Source organism: Lithobates pipiens, unplaced genomic scaffold (assembly GCF_037356315.1).
Source record: "Lithobates pipiens isolate NorthernLeopardFrog02 unplaced genomic scaffold, aLitPip1_a1.2 Scaffold_23, whole genome shotgun sequence".
Lineage (NCBI taxonomy): Eukaryota > Metazoa > Chordata > Amphibia > Anura > Ranidae > Lithobates > Lithobates pipiens.
Genome location: NW_027507785.1, coordinates 283,369,293 through 283,387,017, shown reverse-complemented (window position 1 = coordinate 283,387,017; position 17,725 = coordinate 283,369,293). Strand labels below are relative to the sequence as shown.

The following is a 17,725-nucleotide window of genomic DNA, read 5'->3' as shown; positions in this document are numbered from 1 at the left end:
CTATGCTATTAAAAAAACATTGTTTACAACCAAATCTTTTTTTATTTTATTTGTTTCTAGTTCCATAGGAGACATTGTATTAGAGAAAACATTTGATTACAAACATTTCCTTTCTTCTTGACCAGGTTTCCTATGCCCGTCCCAGTTCCGCATCAATCCGTGATGCTAACTTGTATGTTAGCGGCCTTCCAAAAACGATGACGCAGAAAGAACTGGAACAGTTATTTTCACAGTATGGACGCATTATCACTTCAAGAATTTTAGTTGATCAAGTCACAGGTACACACTGTTATAAGATGGTTCCACAGATATCAAAACACTTGCACACTTGCCTTTGGCCATTGGTGGCAGTCCTAATAAGGGATTTCCAGTTGTTTTTTTCTTTAAATGCAAAGCTCCATCAGTCTGCACATTAGTAAACTGGAAAAAGTTCAAACTGGCTTGGAGCACTGTGGGAAGAGAGCTTCAGTGGCAGGGAGTGAAATTCTATTTCAGTTCCTACTTCAGGGCATTTAGATGAGACAATCCAGGTTTGGGGTTGTTTTGTTATACAATCAGAAGAGATGAACTAATATAAGACATTCAAAACAGAATTTCCCCTCTTTATGTACATCTATCGTAATATTGTCATGGTGCCAAGCCAAGTCTTCTTTTAAGTGAAGCTGTGCTTTGCCCATGAAGAACAAAGCAACAAATTTACTATAATGTTCCGTGCCCAGCAGCACATACTTTGTTTCCCTTCACTCCTATACAGCTGTATTCAAATCCAAGGGGCAGGAAAATTTTTTTTATGTAGGCCACAAGTCTCTCAAGTTTTGGCTTACACTGGTGATATAGACTCTTCCTGTGTGAAAATGCTGGTGCTTGGTACTGTCACATAGAATAAGTCACATGCTTCTCCATATTCTGAAGTGTCTAGTATTTTCTTACCAGTGCCAGAAGGGGTTGGCAGGGATGGGAGGAAAAGTTAAATATGTGCTTCTGGGGATGGGGTTTAAAATGTTTTAAAATATGCCACTCCTAGTTCTTTTCACAGGGGCCTGGTGCCCCAAGCCATCCAAATACTATTTCTATTTAGTAGAAATTATTTAGAAAGAGAGGCATTTTTTTCAATTTAATAAAAAGAAGAGCGTGATGTTCTCTACCTATGATACACTGTACATTTAAATAAAAATATAAAATTTGTTCAGAAAGTCATTTTGTGCCAGGATTGCTATACTTTTCAATATATTTTTACATAATCCCATGAATATAAACTTCACTTTCAACTCCAGCTTGTCGGTATAAGCCTTGCTCTGTAGATACCAAGAAACCACCATCTTCCTCATGAAGCATAAGTGTATTCATATGGCAACCAAGCCAGCTTAAGGGCAAGGTTGAAAGGGCAATTGCCCGAGGCCTGATTTTTTATTTATTTAGGTATAACATTAGCTTTGTTCTATATCTCCCTGGACTGAGTTTTTTATGGAACTGTTTCCTCTCTCCTTAATATGTCAATTTTAGGCATGTAATTTAGACATGTGGTTGGGGGGGGGCAGTAAAAATGTTTTGTTTTTTTTGCCGCTTCCCAGCCTCCCCCACTTATCCTGCAATAGGCAATAGACAGGGGTCTTTACATGCCATGGTCATGATGCTTCACTTCATGCCAGCAGCAAAGTTTACCCAACATGTAGTGATCAGCAGGCAGCAAGCGAAACACTCAGGCTAATGGGGAACATGGCAAATGCCCTGCAACTGGATGCAGTGCATTTGTTGCCAAAAATGGGGTTAAAACAGGTGGTGAGGAGGCATCTCATCACTTCTTCACCGTCTGTCAGTAGCTTCTGAAGCGTGATCTGAGCTGGTTCCTTTTTGTTTCCCAACCAGCCCTACCAGAGTGCTACTTCTTCTGGAGGAGGTTACCTTATAGCCCCATTAAAATTCTAGACAAGTGCTAGAAAAGTTACTTTTTATGAGTAATCTAGAGTAGCTAAAGACAGCAATGAATTATACAAACATTGATTATGCAGTTTAACATGAGCACCAACGTTTCTACTCCCAGTTCATCTAGCCTGCCTTATAACAGCACACACAGCTTTTCCACTGTACGTTTAGGCTTTTACCAATAAAATCATCATTTCTTTCTTACAGGTGTGTCTCGGGGAGTCGGATTTATCCGCTTTGACAAGAGAATAGAGGCAGAGGAAGCCATAAAGGGCCTGAACGGACAAAAGCCAAGTGGAGCAAGTGAACCAATAACTGTGAAATTTGCCAACAATCCTAGTCAGAAAACTAGCCAAGCATTGCTCTCCCAGCTCTATCAGTCCCCCAACAGACGTTATCCAGGTCCTCTTCACCACCAGGCACAGAGGTTCAGGTAATTATACATTTATTTTGAGGGATCATGTCAAAGTGTAGAACCAAGTCAAATAACTACAATGGAAGTCCTCTTCTCAAAAATGTGTCTTAAATTAAATAACCCGTTTGGTTAACAATTAAGAAATAAAAACATATGGACAGTTTAAGACAAACTATTATTACATGGGTGACCAACATGTACATGTGACCAACGCATAACTAAAAATAACCCAAGACTGACTATTCTTACTATTCCTTGAAAACTGCAATGAGTGGCTCTAGTGAATGCTGGTCAGAACTGTTGTGGAAAAACTCAGTTCATCATAACAGCCAGTCTAGAGAAGCACACGTTTGTAATGTTTAGTAGCAAAATTGGCTAACCTTTCAGTTAATTTTGCATGATTTTTTGTGGAATTAAATATAGAGGTACTGGTGTTGTAGCAGTGTGTGTGGAAGGAATTGCTGCTTCTAGGCCAATAAGTAGGAATGGAGCTGGAGCTACCATAAACACTATGTCACCATAGGGAGGTTGAAGACCTCCATACTTTATTAAGTTGCTTTGTGACACTTCTTATAGCTCCTGGTATTGGAAACTCTATTTAGCCATCGGAAAGGAATATGGAAGGTCCTAAGGTTTCTAAATAACTTGTTCACACCACAAAGACATCACTACTCACCTGACCAATAAAAATGTTTTTCTTGCCCTGGCATGGTATGATATCACTGCCACTCTTGATCTTAAACAACAACACAATTTAAATGTGTATCCTTTCAACCTTTTTCAACCTTTTGCTGCTGTAGCGAAACTATTTTTTTTCAAGCTTGGCTATTCTTCTGTGTTGTGCACTGATTTGCTCTTAAATCACATCAATTTGTCAGGTTAGCGCCTTTTTTTTATTAAGTTCATTACAATTGTAAAATTATTGCCATACACACACACCCTAAGCCCCTGTACACACGGTCGGACATTCTGCCAACCAAATCCGTAGGATTTTGTCCGACGGATTGTGTCCGACGGATTGTGTCCGAAACTGTTGCATACACACAGTCGGACCAAGTTGTTGGAAAATCCGATCATTCAGAACGTGATGACGTTATTTCGTTACGATGGGACTACATTCAGGCTAGTAGCCAATAGCTTTGGTCTAGGAATTTGATCTGAGCATGCGTGGCACTTGGTCCGATCTGAATTCTCTACACATGATCGGAGTATGTCCGATCAGACCAGTTGGTCGGAAAATATTTCCAACTTGTTGGAAAATTGGGCCCGATGGATATTCCGACGGAATCAGTCCGATGCATACCACACACAGTTGGATTATCCGACAACACAGTCCGATAGGACACACTCCGACGGATTCTCCGACCGTGTGTACAAGGGCTAAGAATGTCATATGGTGCTATCAAATATTTGTGTATTGCAAAGAGAATTTGTTCTGTCCTTGTCTGCCTTTAATTTTGTTGCGTACAATAAGAAAAGTCCTGTTTGTGCACATCAGGGGCTGGCAAGACATGCAGAAGCAGACCAAGGCTTTGTTTATGCTGATATCTGTATCCTCAGACATTGATTTGTTGGCTAGCTGGCTTATCTTTATGGTAAGAAATTGCTTACTGTACGGCTGGCTAGAAAATATGTAAATGGAGACGGCAATGTCTGGATTCGCACAGCATATACAATAGAAAGGTAATATTCATGTGGTGTCGGATGATGGAAAAGCCAATTTCTTCTCTGGACTTATTAGACTGACTGTCCACAGTGGCAAGGCAAGTGTTAAGTCTGCTCATGCCAGATAGGCCAGTAGCTCATTTTTTCCAGTGTAAAGGGGTAATATGGTGTAAGCGAGGATGTCTCCTCGTCTCTGTGTAAGATAGATTGATTATTCACTCAAAACTGCTCAAAGGCCTATTTTATTCAAGGCTGAGAACTAATCTTTTGCCAAGTTTCAGAAGGTATTGATCAGCTTCCTTCCAATATGCTCCCATGGTGCTTCACAGGGCTGCTAGGCAGTGCTTGGAAGCTGAAATCTTTTACGAGCTATCATTTTTTAATATCGGTGCGTGCAGTGTCTAGGAAAAAAAAGATTAATTATTGCTTGCCTTCTTCTAAATGCATAACTATTTTTGGTGACATCTCTACTCCCCCCCACCTCACAAATCCCTCTTTAGACCTTCCAAAAATGTAACATTCTGTACTCTGATAGTGTTCCAAAAATTGGAGCAGAATTCTACTGCCTAAACCATCTTGAATCTGACAGGTGAGGTCCCAGGCGAATGAAGCATTGTTTGCTGTCGATCAGGGAACATCCCAAGCATTACATGGAATTAACATTTTGGAGCTTACATGAAGAGATAGACAAGCTGATGGCAGAACTGGGTGTCAGTCTTTGCACTCCCTTTACATTTTAAATGAGCTCTGAGTTTGCATTAAAAAACACGTCCAGTCTGATAGGAAATCAAGATATTGTTATAAAATGAAGAGCTGCTGGAACCACTAAATATAACCAATGAAAACATTATTATACTTTCAACGAAGAGTAGCCAATATATAGTCCAGTATCTGATGCCTTGAAGAATGCTCCCTTTTGCAAAATGGGACCAGAGTATTTTTTACACACAGTCTTAAAGTCCAACTCTGGATCACATTATTTTTTATGTATAGAATGGGGAAACTTCAAAACTTCAGGTGTTTTTTGCCATTTTTGTCCCTAGTGGGATATTATCCCTCAGGGAAAAAAGTAATCAGAAATTTCTTCAATGGCAACACAGATAAAATTACATTTTTAGAAGAGGGAGGAAGGGTTATATCTTGTGTATTGAACAAAACAATTAACCAGGGCTCGATAGACTGGACATACTGGGGATGGATGAGCCATGTAGAGGAAAGTCAGGCCATGATTAAAACAGTGTAGTTTATTATCCACATAGTAAAACCATAAGGTAAAAAAAAGCCAGCGACTTTGGTAAAGCACATGGACGTGAAACATGTCGTCATGGCAACAGATCAGCCTGCATTCTGGCCTGGTTTCTGGAGGCATCCATCTTGACTCCACACTTCCCACTGCTGTCCCATAGTGATGACATCCAGGCACGTCCCGGCTTGACGTCCCTGACGACAGTTATCCATCTCTCCCAGGCATGGTTATTGGCACTCCTTTGTGCACTGTGAGATTGGATTAATTAGCCCATCAATGCCCAGGACATCTGAGTGGTATCGTTGGCTTTTTGCCTCATGGTTTTACTATGTGGATAGTAAACTAAATTGTTTTAATCATGGCTGGTGCTTGGGACATAGTGTTTTGTTATCTTCTGTATTGTGGTTGTTTTTGTGTTCTCGGTAAAATCTTTTCAATTGGGTCACACACAGAAATTAAAACTTGATGGAAACTTAGGTCTTTGCTACTCTAAAGTTAAAAAAATGGGTAAAGTGTATGTCAAACCAAAAGCTTTTTTTTTTTTTTTTCATTTTACTCATTTTAAACATCACTTGTTCTGATAATGTCTTTACATTTTCATTTGTGAATGTTGTTAAAAACTTATATTATTCAAGGTTATGTACAGTGATTCTTTAAGATATTGCTAGGCCCAAGGTAATACTCTTTTAGAGTGCCTGTACTTTGCTCTTAATAGTACCCTGTAAAGAAGACATCCTGAGGATACAAAAGTTAAATTAAACCTGTGGTTAAGCAGTGGACATTTAAATATTTACATCCTTACAACCTTAACAAATAAATGAACCTCACATCTTTATCTAAAAATATCAGAAACACAACGTATTGCTTATCTAAGCGCTCAAAATGAATAGAAGATGTCAGTGCACTGTAGCTGCTGTTATATGAATAAATCAATAAAAAAAGATGCAAAGATAAAATATAAATAAAATATTCTAGCATTAATAGCGTTTAAAAAAAAATATAGCTAAAGATGTTAGAGTGCAAAATGTACCACACATGAAACGTTCATATATAACAAAGTCCCAATTAAAAGTCCATAGGATAAACGTAGTGCTCCATAACCCCCACAGAAACGTAGGTCTGCTTCAAAGACTATACACCACCACCCAAAGAAGAAACCTTGTGCTCAGAGTGGTCCCCTTTAGTAATGCACTTACCCCAAATGGGCTAATAATGAGCCTTAAAATCTCCAGGGAATACCGCATATGCCACTAATCTGGACTGGCATCCTTCCAAGGACAGCAATCTTATCGTGGGTAAACCTGGCCTCTCCTTTAAGATGTGATCAGAAATCCTGTTCTTGCATATACCACGGTAATTGCTTAGGATTGCTCACCATAACAACCATGCAAAAGAGAAGGGATTCTCATAGCATAACACTGTTTTTATTTGGGACCATCCCCACAAAACATACAAATATGCTTACAAGATAGAACAGATCAAACAGCATTGGAGGTGTTTAGTCAATTCTCACCATTTCCTAAGATGTCGTTTGGACTTGGTGAGACCTGGGATGACACACGTTGAGGCTGGTAGATAAGAGAGCTGCATGGACATGCCCTAACACGTTTCGTAATCTTCCTCAGAGGCCGTCACATCTTTATCTGCAGCAATTAACACTCAAAAATTCACATCAGAACCAACGAGGACATCAGTGTCATTCTCTCAGCAGCAAGTTCTCCTTGCTCCCCAACCCAGCAGTGACTCAGCAGACATCTATTCTCTAATGTTAACACAAAGCAAGTGCTCTGGGATGGGAGAGCAGGGTGAGCTGAGCTGCTGAGAGAACAGTTTGGATGACTTCAGTGCTTTTGTTGTGGACTTTGAGAATTAACTTCTCCACAGTGCCTGTAGCTACAAAGGTCAGATAGAGCGTGGTTTAAATTGAATTTACTGTTAACTGTTAAAGAATATGCAAATCATGAATGCCCATAGACCAATTACACTTTTTTTGCAGACCACAATCTTAATATGCTGCTGGATCCTTGAAAATACTTCCAGCTATGGGCAAACACATAGCACCCCTCCTGCCTCGTCATTATACAATATTTGCTATTTATGGAAGATATATTTATAGATGTTTTAAATTCAGAGCAACATTGGACTTCTGCATTTCAGTCATTCAGATATCATGATTATTTTTTTTCCTATGTTGTTAAATAAATTTAAACTTTCATTATATCATATATAGATCTTTGCTGCCTGGCAATACTTTTGGCATCAGGCTTTGTATTCAGTGTGTCCTCCAACCCTAACAGTGTTTAAGGTGTACCTGTGTGCATTACATACTAAGTAGAGTGGTATTTGCATTGTGTAGCAGGCACCTGCTATTACCGGGTGTCATTGCATCACCCTAGCTTTCTAATAATGGTGTGAGGGGTAAGATATGGTATATGAGGACTTGATATATGAGGGCTACATTTTGCCCTTCCAAGTATGATTGAAATTGTATTTAAAAAAATTATACCTGCCTAGTGTGCAGTGTATTTTGCTCTCCAGAGCTACAGGTGCACTTTAAGCCCTACATACAGCATCTGTTCCTGTCCACAGTATTTCAGTAGAGAAGTTAAAAGGCAGGCTGTTACATTTCTGGAGGTTTTTCAATGTATGAAATGCTGCTTGATTGACTCCTACAGGCTAAACCGCCCAGCAGCTAATCAAGTGTTAGAAGATTTGTCTTTCTATTGAAAAGGGACGTCATTAATAAAGGCTCCATTGAGCTCTCTTACCATCTGTAAGACATTAACCCAAAGACACTCCTTCTCTTTCAGGCTGGACAATTTGCTTAATATGGCCTATGGCGTTAAGAGGTAATTAGAATTTTACAGAATGCCAGATGTCCATGTTGGCACAGATTGGTGCTATAATTTATTTCTTTTCTGTTTGTTTTTTTTTTTTTTTTTTAATTCACTAACTTTATTTGTGTTTGTTTAATTGCTCCTTTTTTTCCCACCAGCATGCAAGATTCTGTTCTTTTGAGTTGGGACTTCTGTTGATTTTTACTTTTCTAAGGACGTCAGTGTATTGTGTGGTTCCATTTTTTTCACCATTTTGTTTTTATCCACAGGTGGGCTACAGCAGCAGTTAAGGTATACCAGCTACACTGACTAAAAAATAATTCTAAGAGTCAACAATGACCTATTCCAAATTTAATTTGTATGGAATAGGGGGTCTTTCTGTTTTGTATAATACATGCAGGTGTATCACTAAGCTTTTGTTTTGGATAGAATGGGAAAGGGTTGGACCCTCTGTAAAGTTTTTATTGATGTGTGTATCCCCATTGGGGAGATTCATCTCTCAATTTGTACTGCTGAATATTGTGCTCCCAGACCAAGAAGTTAGAGGCAGTCTTCCAATGGAGACACCTGTTTCAGGTACCATTATTTTTAGAGGGGAATTAGATTTACTGTGGGAGATTTCCTTTAACTTCCTGTTGCTTCTCTGGGACACAGGATTTCTTAAGGATACGCAGACATATAAAAAAAAATCTGACTGTGATTTAAAACCCTTCTCTACTCTATCCAAAAAGAAAACAAAATACACTTGCACATTACACTTTAATTTAGGCAAATGTCTAAAATGACATTTACTATCTTAAGAGGCAGGACAACACCACGATAAACCAGTAACAGGCTTGCAAAGTAAGATTTTTCTAAAAACTGTTAAAACTAAACACAGTTATTTGAGTTTTATGGAATTTTATAGGCAATATTATCCACCTTTAGGCTGGGTTCACACCATTGGGAATTGGATGCCAGTTCCCAGCATCCAATTCGCAATAGCAGAAGATTTTGACTGGCTCTCTTTGGAGCCGGTTCGCTTTTCTCCGCTGCGGTTCCGGTGAGAATTTGCACAGGAGCCCTGTGCAAATTTTGGTCCAATTTAGGCCCGAATCCAGCAAAAAATTTGTGCTGAAATCGGACCTTAAACGGTGAACCAGGATGCACCGGACCCCTGTCGGGAGCCGCATGTGGCGATGGTGTAACCCCAGCCTCAAACATCAGTTTTACAGCAGTTAGAAGAAGTAGATGAGCAGAAGCAATGCATATGAGGAGGGACATATGCTGCAACAAATTTAGGTCTACAGGAGCAGGGCATATGGAGAGGAGCAGTGGGGTTAATTTATTAAAACTCGAGAGTACAAAATCTGGTGCAGCTGTGCATGGTAGCCAATCAACTTCTAACTTCAGCTTGTTCAATTAAGCTTTGCCAAAAAAAAAAAAAAAAAAAAACCTGGAAGCTGATCGGTTTTTATGCAGAGCAGCACCAGATTTTGTACTCTCCAGTTTTAGTAAATCTACTCCACAGCTATCAAATTTTCCAGAAGCACTGGCAATAGAAAGGTTTCTGTGCCACCATTTAATAATGATGAAAGGGAAGTAGTTGGATATCAACTAATGCTCGAAAAACCGATTTAGTGGGACACCAGTTTATTGTCAGTGTCGCCATCCTGTAATTAATTAATTCATTAAACTAACCTAATTTTAGGCATGTGCCTAGTAGTTTTGGATGACGATAGTGAATACATGCACAGTAAGACTTCTGCACATAACCTGGATGAGTAAAAATACATTCAGTAAATCATTACTAAATCAGTTATCGCCTGAAGTTATGCTTGGCATTTTTGAAAAATAAAAGGTCCATCTCAGCAGCTCAACATAACAAATGGCCCCAGTATCTGGTTCTGATGAAAACAAATGATCTGTATAGCTGTGGATGCCTTAACTGCCTGAAAGCTTTTTTTTCATTTGCAGGTTTAATGACTTTCACCTTTTATATATTGGTTGGTTTCTTTTATGCCTTCACAAGCACTTTATTACAAGGCCAGTGTTTCTATTAAATGACAAATTAAGTGATATTTTCTGTTATTATACATGTCGGTCAATATGGAATCCAGCCTTCATACCAACAAGTTATGGATTAAAATATAAGAAATGTTCTAAATTTAAAAAAAAAAAGAAAAGTTAATTGTGTGAAAGTTGGTAATTTATTAGTTAAATAATTGCAGCTGGAAAGTTACATTTTGTCAAAGCCTGACTTATATCAGGCTCGTTATCCCCTGAATATTAAATGCCTTTGCTACCTTATTGAGCTAGGAATACATTTGAATAATTATGTCCAGTATTTTCATTATTTCACTATTTCAAGAACCTGGGTGAAAAAATACTAATTAAAATTAAAGTTTGGAAGAACAATACCCAGGGCAGAGATGTAACCCACTGCTGGCCAATCAAATATTCCTTTTGTGAGTCTTGTTGATAACTACCTGAAATCATTTGTTACCAATACTAGCTTACAAATACTAGCTTATGTGCCTGAATCCATTGATTGTATTTGCCATAATTTATTTATATAAGAAACCTATCAAAAAACTTATAGTATCCAAAATTGTATAAAAGTAAATTGATCATATGGTGGGCTGATATCAAATATGGATTATGTATATTGTTGCTTTTACTATACATTTTTCCATTAGTAGAACCATTTCATGTATATTTAAACCATTTTTTTTCTTTCTCGATTTCTACCACCTATGTTTGTTATGACTTTATTTATATCTGTTTTCTCCCTTTTCTTTTAGGTTTTCTCCAATCACTATTGATGGAATGACAAGCTTGGTTGGAATGAACATCCCTGGGCACACGGGTACCGGTTGGTGTATCTTTGTTTACAACCTCTCTCCCGACTCAGATGAGAGTGTCCTTTGGCAGCTTTTTGGCCCATTTGGGGCAGTCAACAACGTCAAAGTCATCCGTGATTTTAACACCAACAAGTGCAAGGGATTTGGCTTTGTCACAATGACCAATTATGATGAAGCAGCTATGGCTATCGCCAGCCTTAATGGATATCGCTTGGGAGACAGAGTTCTGCAAGTTTCCTTTAAAACCAACAAAACCCACAAGTCTTGAATTTCTAGCCTACATCGACCTAAAAAAAATTCTGTTCATGAACAATATAATGAAAAAAATAAAAAACAGACTATAAATGGCTTATAACCAACCATGGACTTTATAAGCCAGTGTTGCCTAAGTATTACCATTGGATATCCTGTGATAAACCAGAAAGGATTTTATAATGCTTAGAAAAAAGAAAAATAACAAAAAAACTTTGATGCATTGAATGTTCTTTCATAGCTGTCGTCGTTGAATATAATATACATAGAATACAATGAGCAGGGCTTTTTTTAACCCAGCCGGCTAGTTTTACGCCTTCTTTGAAGGTGGCTGTTTTTAAGATGACCATGAGTTCATTTGAAGAATTTAAAAAATTAAAAAAAAAATAATTAAAAAAACTTGAAAAAATAAAAACAATTTTTACAAAATGTAATACAATAAAGAAAAGAAAAAAATGTTTTTCTTTTCTTTCTCAGCTTTCTTTTCTGTTCATAAGATGAGACCTTTTCAGATTGGTGACCTGCTCCCCCCCTCCTTTCCAAAAGCCCTTTTAGTGTGGGAATGTAGCAAAGGTTCTGACACTCAAAGGGTATGTGTATGCATGTGTATATATGTATATATATATATATACAGTATATATATATATATATATATATATATATATATATATATATATATATATATATATATATATATATATATATATATATATATGTAGAAACAATATGGTATGTATGTGCAAAAAGGGAACAAAAAAAAAAATACTTTTGCATTTAATTGTATTGTTTCTCAACTTGGTATTGGAAGGAGATTCGTGAGGGGACAGCTAAGGTCAGATCACCTGATGACGCAAAACAATTTAAATAAGCGAACAATGTTGCCAAAGAGTTTGTCTCTTTGCTGAAAATGGGTTTCCAGAAAAATCTATTTTTATAAAATATAAAGAATTTTTACAAGAGAATCTGGATTTGAAAAAATAAGATAATATTTTGACTGGCTAATTTAGGGGAAAATTGACAACTTTGTCATTCATACTGCACTGGTAACTTTTTAGAGAACAAGATATGTTTTAAATTGGATTAGTAGATTGTTTTTTGAAAGAAGGATTACAAACAGTTGGTCTTCGTATCTTTTCATAGCCTAATGCAAACAATTCTATTGAGCGAGGGAGAGTGTTGTACACAGGTCCCCCCTTCCCCCCCCCCCCAAACCCACACAGTCAAAAACCCAAATCAAGCAAGAGGTGCATTGCAAGACAATTTTTTTTCTTTAAGTCATCAGTATAGGGTATCAGCAGAACAAAAGAGAACTTTTGTGTTTTTTTTTTTGTTTTTTTTTGGGTGGGGCAAAAACTTCCTTAGTTTGAGCTGTAGGTGCTACAAAATCATTTACATATCTTAGTATCATAGTTAAATGTAATGTGTTTAGAATAATAAAAGGAAACATTTGCTTTAAATTTGTTAAAGAGTTTTTTCGAGTTCACTTTATGGCCCAATCCAATATAACTGGGCTGCGTTGGCACATTTTAAAACACTGTTTTTATGTTGCTTGCAACACGTATTTATTTAATTGCTGATGTAATGCATTTTGGCCAATATCAATTATAGCAGGTTTGGCTATTCCTATTTATTTGTTTACTTAAACTATGGGAAGAAGCATATTGTGTCATTTCTTGTGTGTGTACGTGTATATATAATATAAATATATATATATAAAGTTATTTTTTTTTTTTTCTGTTAATTTATTATTAAGTTGTAATCCTTTGCTAGTTCTGTTTGTATATGTCTTAAAATGTTTTTCTTATAATACTTGATTGACAAGCGTATCAAGGTATCTTGTGTAGAAATATTGTTTGATATGTTGTCATGTTTGTCGTGAATAATTTTTCTTACTGCACAGTAGAAACAAAACAAAAAAAAAACAACAACAACACAACAAAAAACTGGGTCTTTATTTTAATGTTCTTCTGATGGATACAAGAACAGAGCTATGGGCTAAAAATGGAAGGAAGAATCGGCTCTCCCACATCCAGTGCACTGATAATTTTAGTATGTTTGTGCTCTGTACCGTTCTATATTTTAAAAAAATAAAACATAATAAAAAATGTTCTGCTCTTCCCTGAGTACTAGGAAAAGTTACTCGCTATGCATAATCTAGTTGATAGTTAAAATTTGCTATTGCTTTTTCTTGTCTTGTTATATCAAATCTTTTCAATACAAGTTTAGTCTTAATGGTAATAAAACGTTGTTATGGTTATATATAACGTGCTTACTTTGTGTATTTTTTATTTTTTTTTAACTCAATAACTTCTCCTTTCCTGGTTCAAACTATTATAACAGACAGGAAAAGTAAATAATCATCTTTGACATTAGATTATAGAGCAGGGGAGGTTGAGATACTTTAGAAATAACTCTTATTTTTCAAATTCTCATTGCCATTGCTAAGCAATTAGGGAAGGAGTACCAGCACTTTTAGCGCCTTTTATTTAAATGTCCATCACCTTTACAGACCGTGAAATCATCTGCACTGTAGCTGCAGAGGCTCGGCTTTGACTACTCAAGAGTGCGTACTATAGCTGTCAAATACAAAAAATGATTGTTGCCTTGTCATATCAACCTGAAAACTGACAAATTGTAGAAACATGCTATTTTTTTTATAATTAGTAAACATTGGATGCGCAAGCCATTTTTTTAGCAGGTGATAAAAGAAAATAAGTGGAAAAATCATGAAAGAGGACTGATCTCCTTCCAGCTTTACCAAGGCCCCATTTGCAGTCCGATTGTACACACATTTAGGTGCTACATTAACCACTTCAGCCCCGGAAGGTTTCACCCCCTTAATGACCAGGCCATTTTTTTGCACTGCGTTAATTTAACTGACAATTGCACGGTCGTGCAACGCTTTACTCAAATAAAATTGATTTACTTTTTTTTTTCCACAAATAGAGCTTTCTTTTGGTGATATTTCACCTTTGTGGTTTTGTGGTTTTTCTTTTTTGCCCTATAAACGAAAAAAAGAGCGTCAATTTTCAAAAAAACAAAACAATATTTTTTACGTTCTGCTATAAAACATATCCAATCATTTTTTTTTTACAAAATCACATTTCTTTACCAGTTTAGGGCAATATGTATTCTGTTACATATTTTTGGTAAAAACAAATCCCCAAAAGTGTATATAGATTGGTTTGCACAAAAGTTATAGCGTCTACAAACTATGCGATATGGCATTTTTATTGACTTTATTTTTTTACTAGTAATGGCGGCAATCAGCCATTTTTAACGGGACTGCAACATTGCGCTGCACAAACCGGACACCTAACTGACACTTTTGACACTTTTTTGGGGACCAGTGACATTATTACAGTGCTAAATAATATGTACTGTTATTGTACTAATGACACTGGCAGGGAAGGGGTTAACATCAGGGGAAATCAAAGGGTTAGCTGTGTGCCGAGCTGGTGCTTGCTAACTGTGAGGGGGTTGCTCTGACTGGGTGAAGACAGAGATCAGTGTTCTTGGCTTCTTCCCTGTCAGAACGGCGATCTTCCTTGTTTACATAGGCAGACCACTGTTCTGCCTCTCTCGGGAACGATCGTGGGTGGCTGGCAGACACCAAGTCCACCGGACCAGCTGATTGGCTCCCCCTCTGTCCAATATGCGCGCAAGCCCCCCCCCCCCCACTGTCTATTGCACAAAATGATGTACAGGTACATAATTTAGGACAATAGAGCAGACCTAATGCAGTAAGAGTATGTTAGGAGGTCAGCAAGTGGTTAAAGTATAACTAAATGCAATATTTTCTTCTTTTTTTTTAAGTTTTGGACACAGGAGAGATTGATTAGAAAACCTGTCAGGTTTTTATTACTGTCTGTGCTTCTGTTAGGGAGAGTCACCCTTTCTCATCAAAAAAAGAAAGTAAAAGAAAATCCCTAATTTTGGGTTGACACCAGAATCAGCGGGGGCATTATTTCTGGTGACCCTGGTGACAACCAAGGATCCTCTCACTATGGAGGGATTTCCACTCACTTCCTGTGTTTGCTATAAGACAGGAAGTGAAGGGCAATTTCCCCAGTTGGACACAGATAGAAAAAAACACCTGCCAAGGGTTATAACCCTTCCTTACTCTATACAAAATAGAAAAAAATGCCTTTATCTACTCCAAAAAGACACTGAAAGGACTGCCAACACAACACAAAATACCAAAAACAGGACTCAGAAAAGCGTGAGTCTGGTATCTGGTATTTTGTGTTGTGTTACAGCAAACCACAAGGCAGAGTGGGTGGCATTTTAAATGAATGACACTTTAATGCAGTACACACCATGCTTTACCACAACACACAGCTTTAAAGGGGGCTGAAAGCTGAATTTACACAATTTTCGCAACAAGTGATAAAAAACACTTTTGTGTGTCGGTGTGTTTTGGCGCCATCAATTTGGATTACCGTCTCAATGCAAACGACAACAGGTAGGACACTACCCACCAAGAAACAGTCCGGCTGTGAGATACTGAAAAATCGGCTTAAAAAGTAACTCCACTTTTGTTGAGGAAAAAACAATTCCCCTCTGGGTGATCTCTGTACGTTACAAGGATTTTAACAAACTTTGTTGCAGATTTCTACCGTTTGTCATTCTGAAGAAATCCCTGTTTATTCCTCTGTACTGTGTAAATCTAATGGGAGTGGTTAATTAGCAAACAGCTGCAGCACCTGCAGGGCACTAATGGGGGAAACTGCAGGGCCTGCATCCCTTTAAGCTGGCCATATACGGGTCGAATTTTGAAAGAATGTTCTTTTGAAAATCTTATCTAAGAATTTTCGTTCGTATTTCGCACCATTAGTGTGCTGCAGCAACAGCCGATTTCCATACGGCAATTAAATTTGAGTGATCGAACATGTTGGATTTTTTTTTGTAAAACAAACGATTTTCTAATCAATGATGGGAGAATCATACGAGAAATTTAATTGAAAAAGAAATGCAAGAATGTGCAAGAAAATAAAATTCCCGGAAAGAAAAGAAGATTCCCAGTCTTTTCTGTAGCAACAGGAGGTGAAATTGAAGGCTTGGTTGACCGAATTTTGAAATTAATGGTGGCACCATTGGATCACAAAACGCACAAATTTTCTGATTTTCAAAATAAAATTCTTTCGAAATTCGACCATGTATGGCCAGCCTTAGATGTGATTTCCTATTGGAAGTATCTCACCAAAAATTACATTTTTGTTGCGGGGATGCTGGAAATCAGACTTGTATCTTATGCCGTGTAGACATGACCAGACTTCTCGACGGACTTGGTCTGGCGGACTGGAATCCGTCGAACAATTCGATCGTGTGTGGGCTCCAGCAGATTTTTTCTTCCCAAAAGTCCGGCGGACCTAGAGATAAAACTTGCTCCAAATCTTTCCAACGGACTCGAGTCCGATTGAAAAATCTGAAAGTCTGTGTGCTAGTTCGACGGAAACCGATGCTAGGGCAGCTATTGGCTACTGGCTATGAACTTCCTTATTCTACGTGTGTGGCCAAGTCCGTTCATTTGAAAGTCCGGCGGACCTCAGCTGCAAAATTCGTGGGATTGTCAGCCGGACCAAGTCAGTCAAAAAGTCCGGTCATGTGTACGTGGCATTAGAGTAGACTTCTGGAAAAATTTGTGAGCCAATTACACAAGCAGGAAATAATGTTTCTGGGGGGCGTTCTGTAAACACCACCGGGTAGCCATATTGCATTTTACAGAAAATTACAGGGGCTGCAGATTAAAAAGGAAAGGTTATTTTTATAACATTCAATTACAATATGACTTGTGTCACAATTGTATATGCTATATCATTTTTTCTTCATTTGCTATTTTTTCTCCCACAAAAGTGGAGTTACCCTTTAAGCCTTAAAAATTCTTGTAGATCATGCCTATCTGCTGGGTTTTGCCCTGCCAACCGTGCTTAGTCATTACTGTGTGCCTACTTGTTGTTTGCATGATCGAGTGAGCTTAGATGAGCTGAAATCCTTGAACTCCGGCACCCAAAAGCAAGTCACCAGACATTTCTTTGACGTGGCACATAGAGCAGCGCTTTAAGATTCCTGTGTAGGGCCACTATACTAATGCCCCTGTATTGCAGTGCACTGCTCTGCAGGATTAATGCATTATCCTCCATTGTAGTGTGCTGCATTGGTGCAGGTACTGTTTTTGTCCTCTCTGGTGCAATAGCCATTTAAAAGGAATCAGCTGCCGTAGTATAATGCATGTATGTTATTTTATGAAACACTGTGTGAATGAACAGGTATGAATGGGCTCTTAAAAAGGGGGCTGTTTTTAAAAAGGAGACTACTAAAATTTGTACACTTTCTTGTACACTAGGGAGAAGTGATATTTTAAGTATTAATGGTTGCCATGTTTGTCATAGCGCTATGCTACCCATCCAAAGTTTTGGTTCACGGAGTACTTCTACACTACTCTATAAATGTGGCATTTTTTAAATAATAAGGCAGCATAAATGAGCTACAAATACACAATATTGTCAAAAGTATTGGGACACCTTTAAATGAACTTTAATGG

At 37.8% G+C, this 17,725-nt stretch overlaps 1 protein-coding gene across 7 annotated transcripts in view; it reads left to right on the top strand.

The window, feature by feature from the left end:
• ELAVL4 (ELAV like RNA binding protein 4) overlaps positions 1-13,445 on the top strand; it is a 151,871-nt gene extending 138,426 nt beyond the window's left edge. For 5 of the 7 annotated variants that reach the window (XM_077450271.1, XM_077450272.1, XM_077450269.1 and 2 more), the window contains 4 exons: positions 126-279; positions 2,131-2,356; positions 8,060-8,098; positions 10,870-13,445. In XM_077450271.1, coding sequence (XP_077306397.1) covers positions 126-279; positions 2,131-2,356; positions 8,060-8,098; positions 10,870-11,197 — 747 coding nt within the window. In that variant the 3' untranslated portion in view covers positions 11,198-13,445. The remainder of the gene's footprint in view (positions 1-125; positions 280-2,130; positions 2,357-8,059; positions 8,099-10,869) is intronic. The other 2 variants (XM_077450275.1, XM_077450270.1) reach the window with 1 other exon arrangement.
• Positions 13,446-17,725: the final 4,280 nt, after the last annotated feature.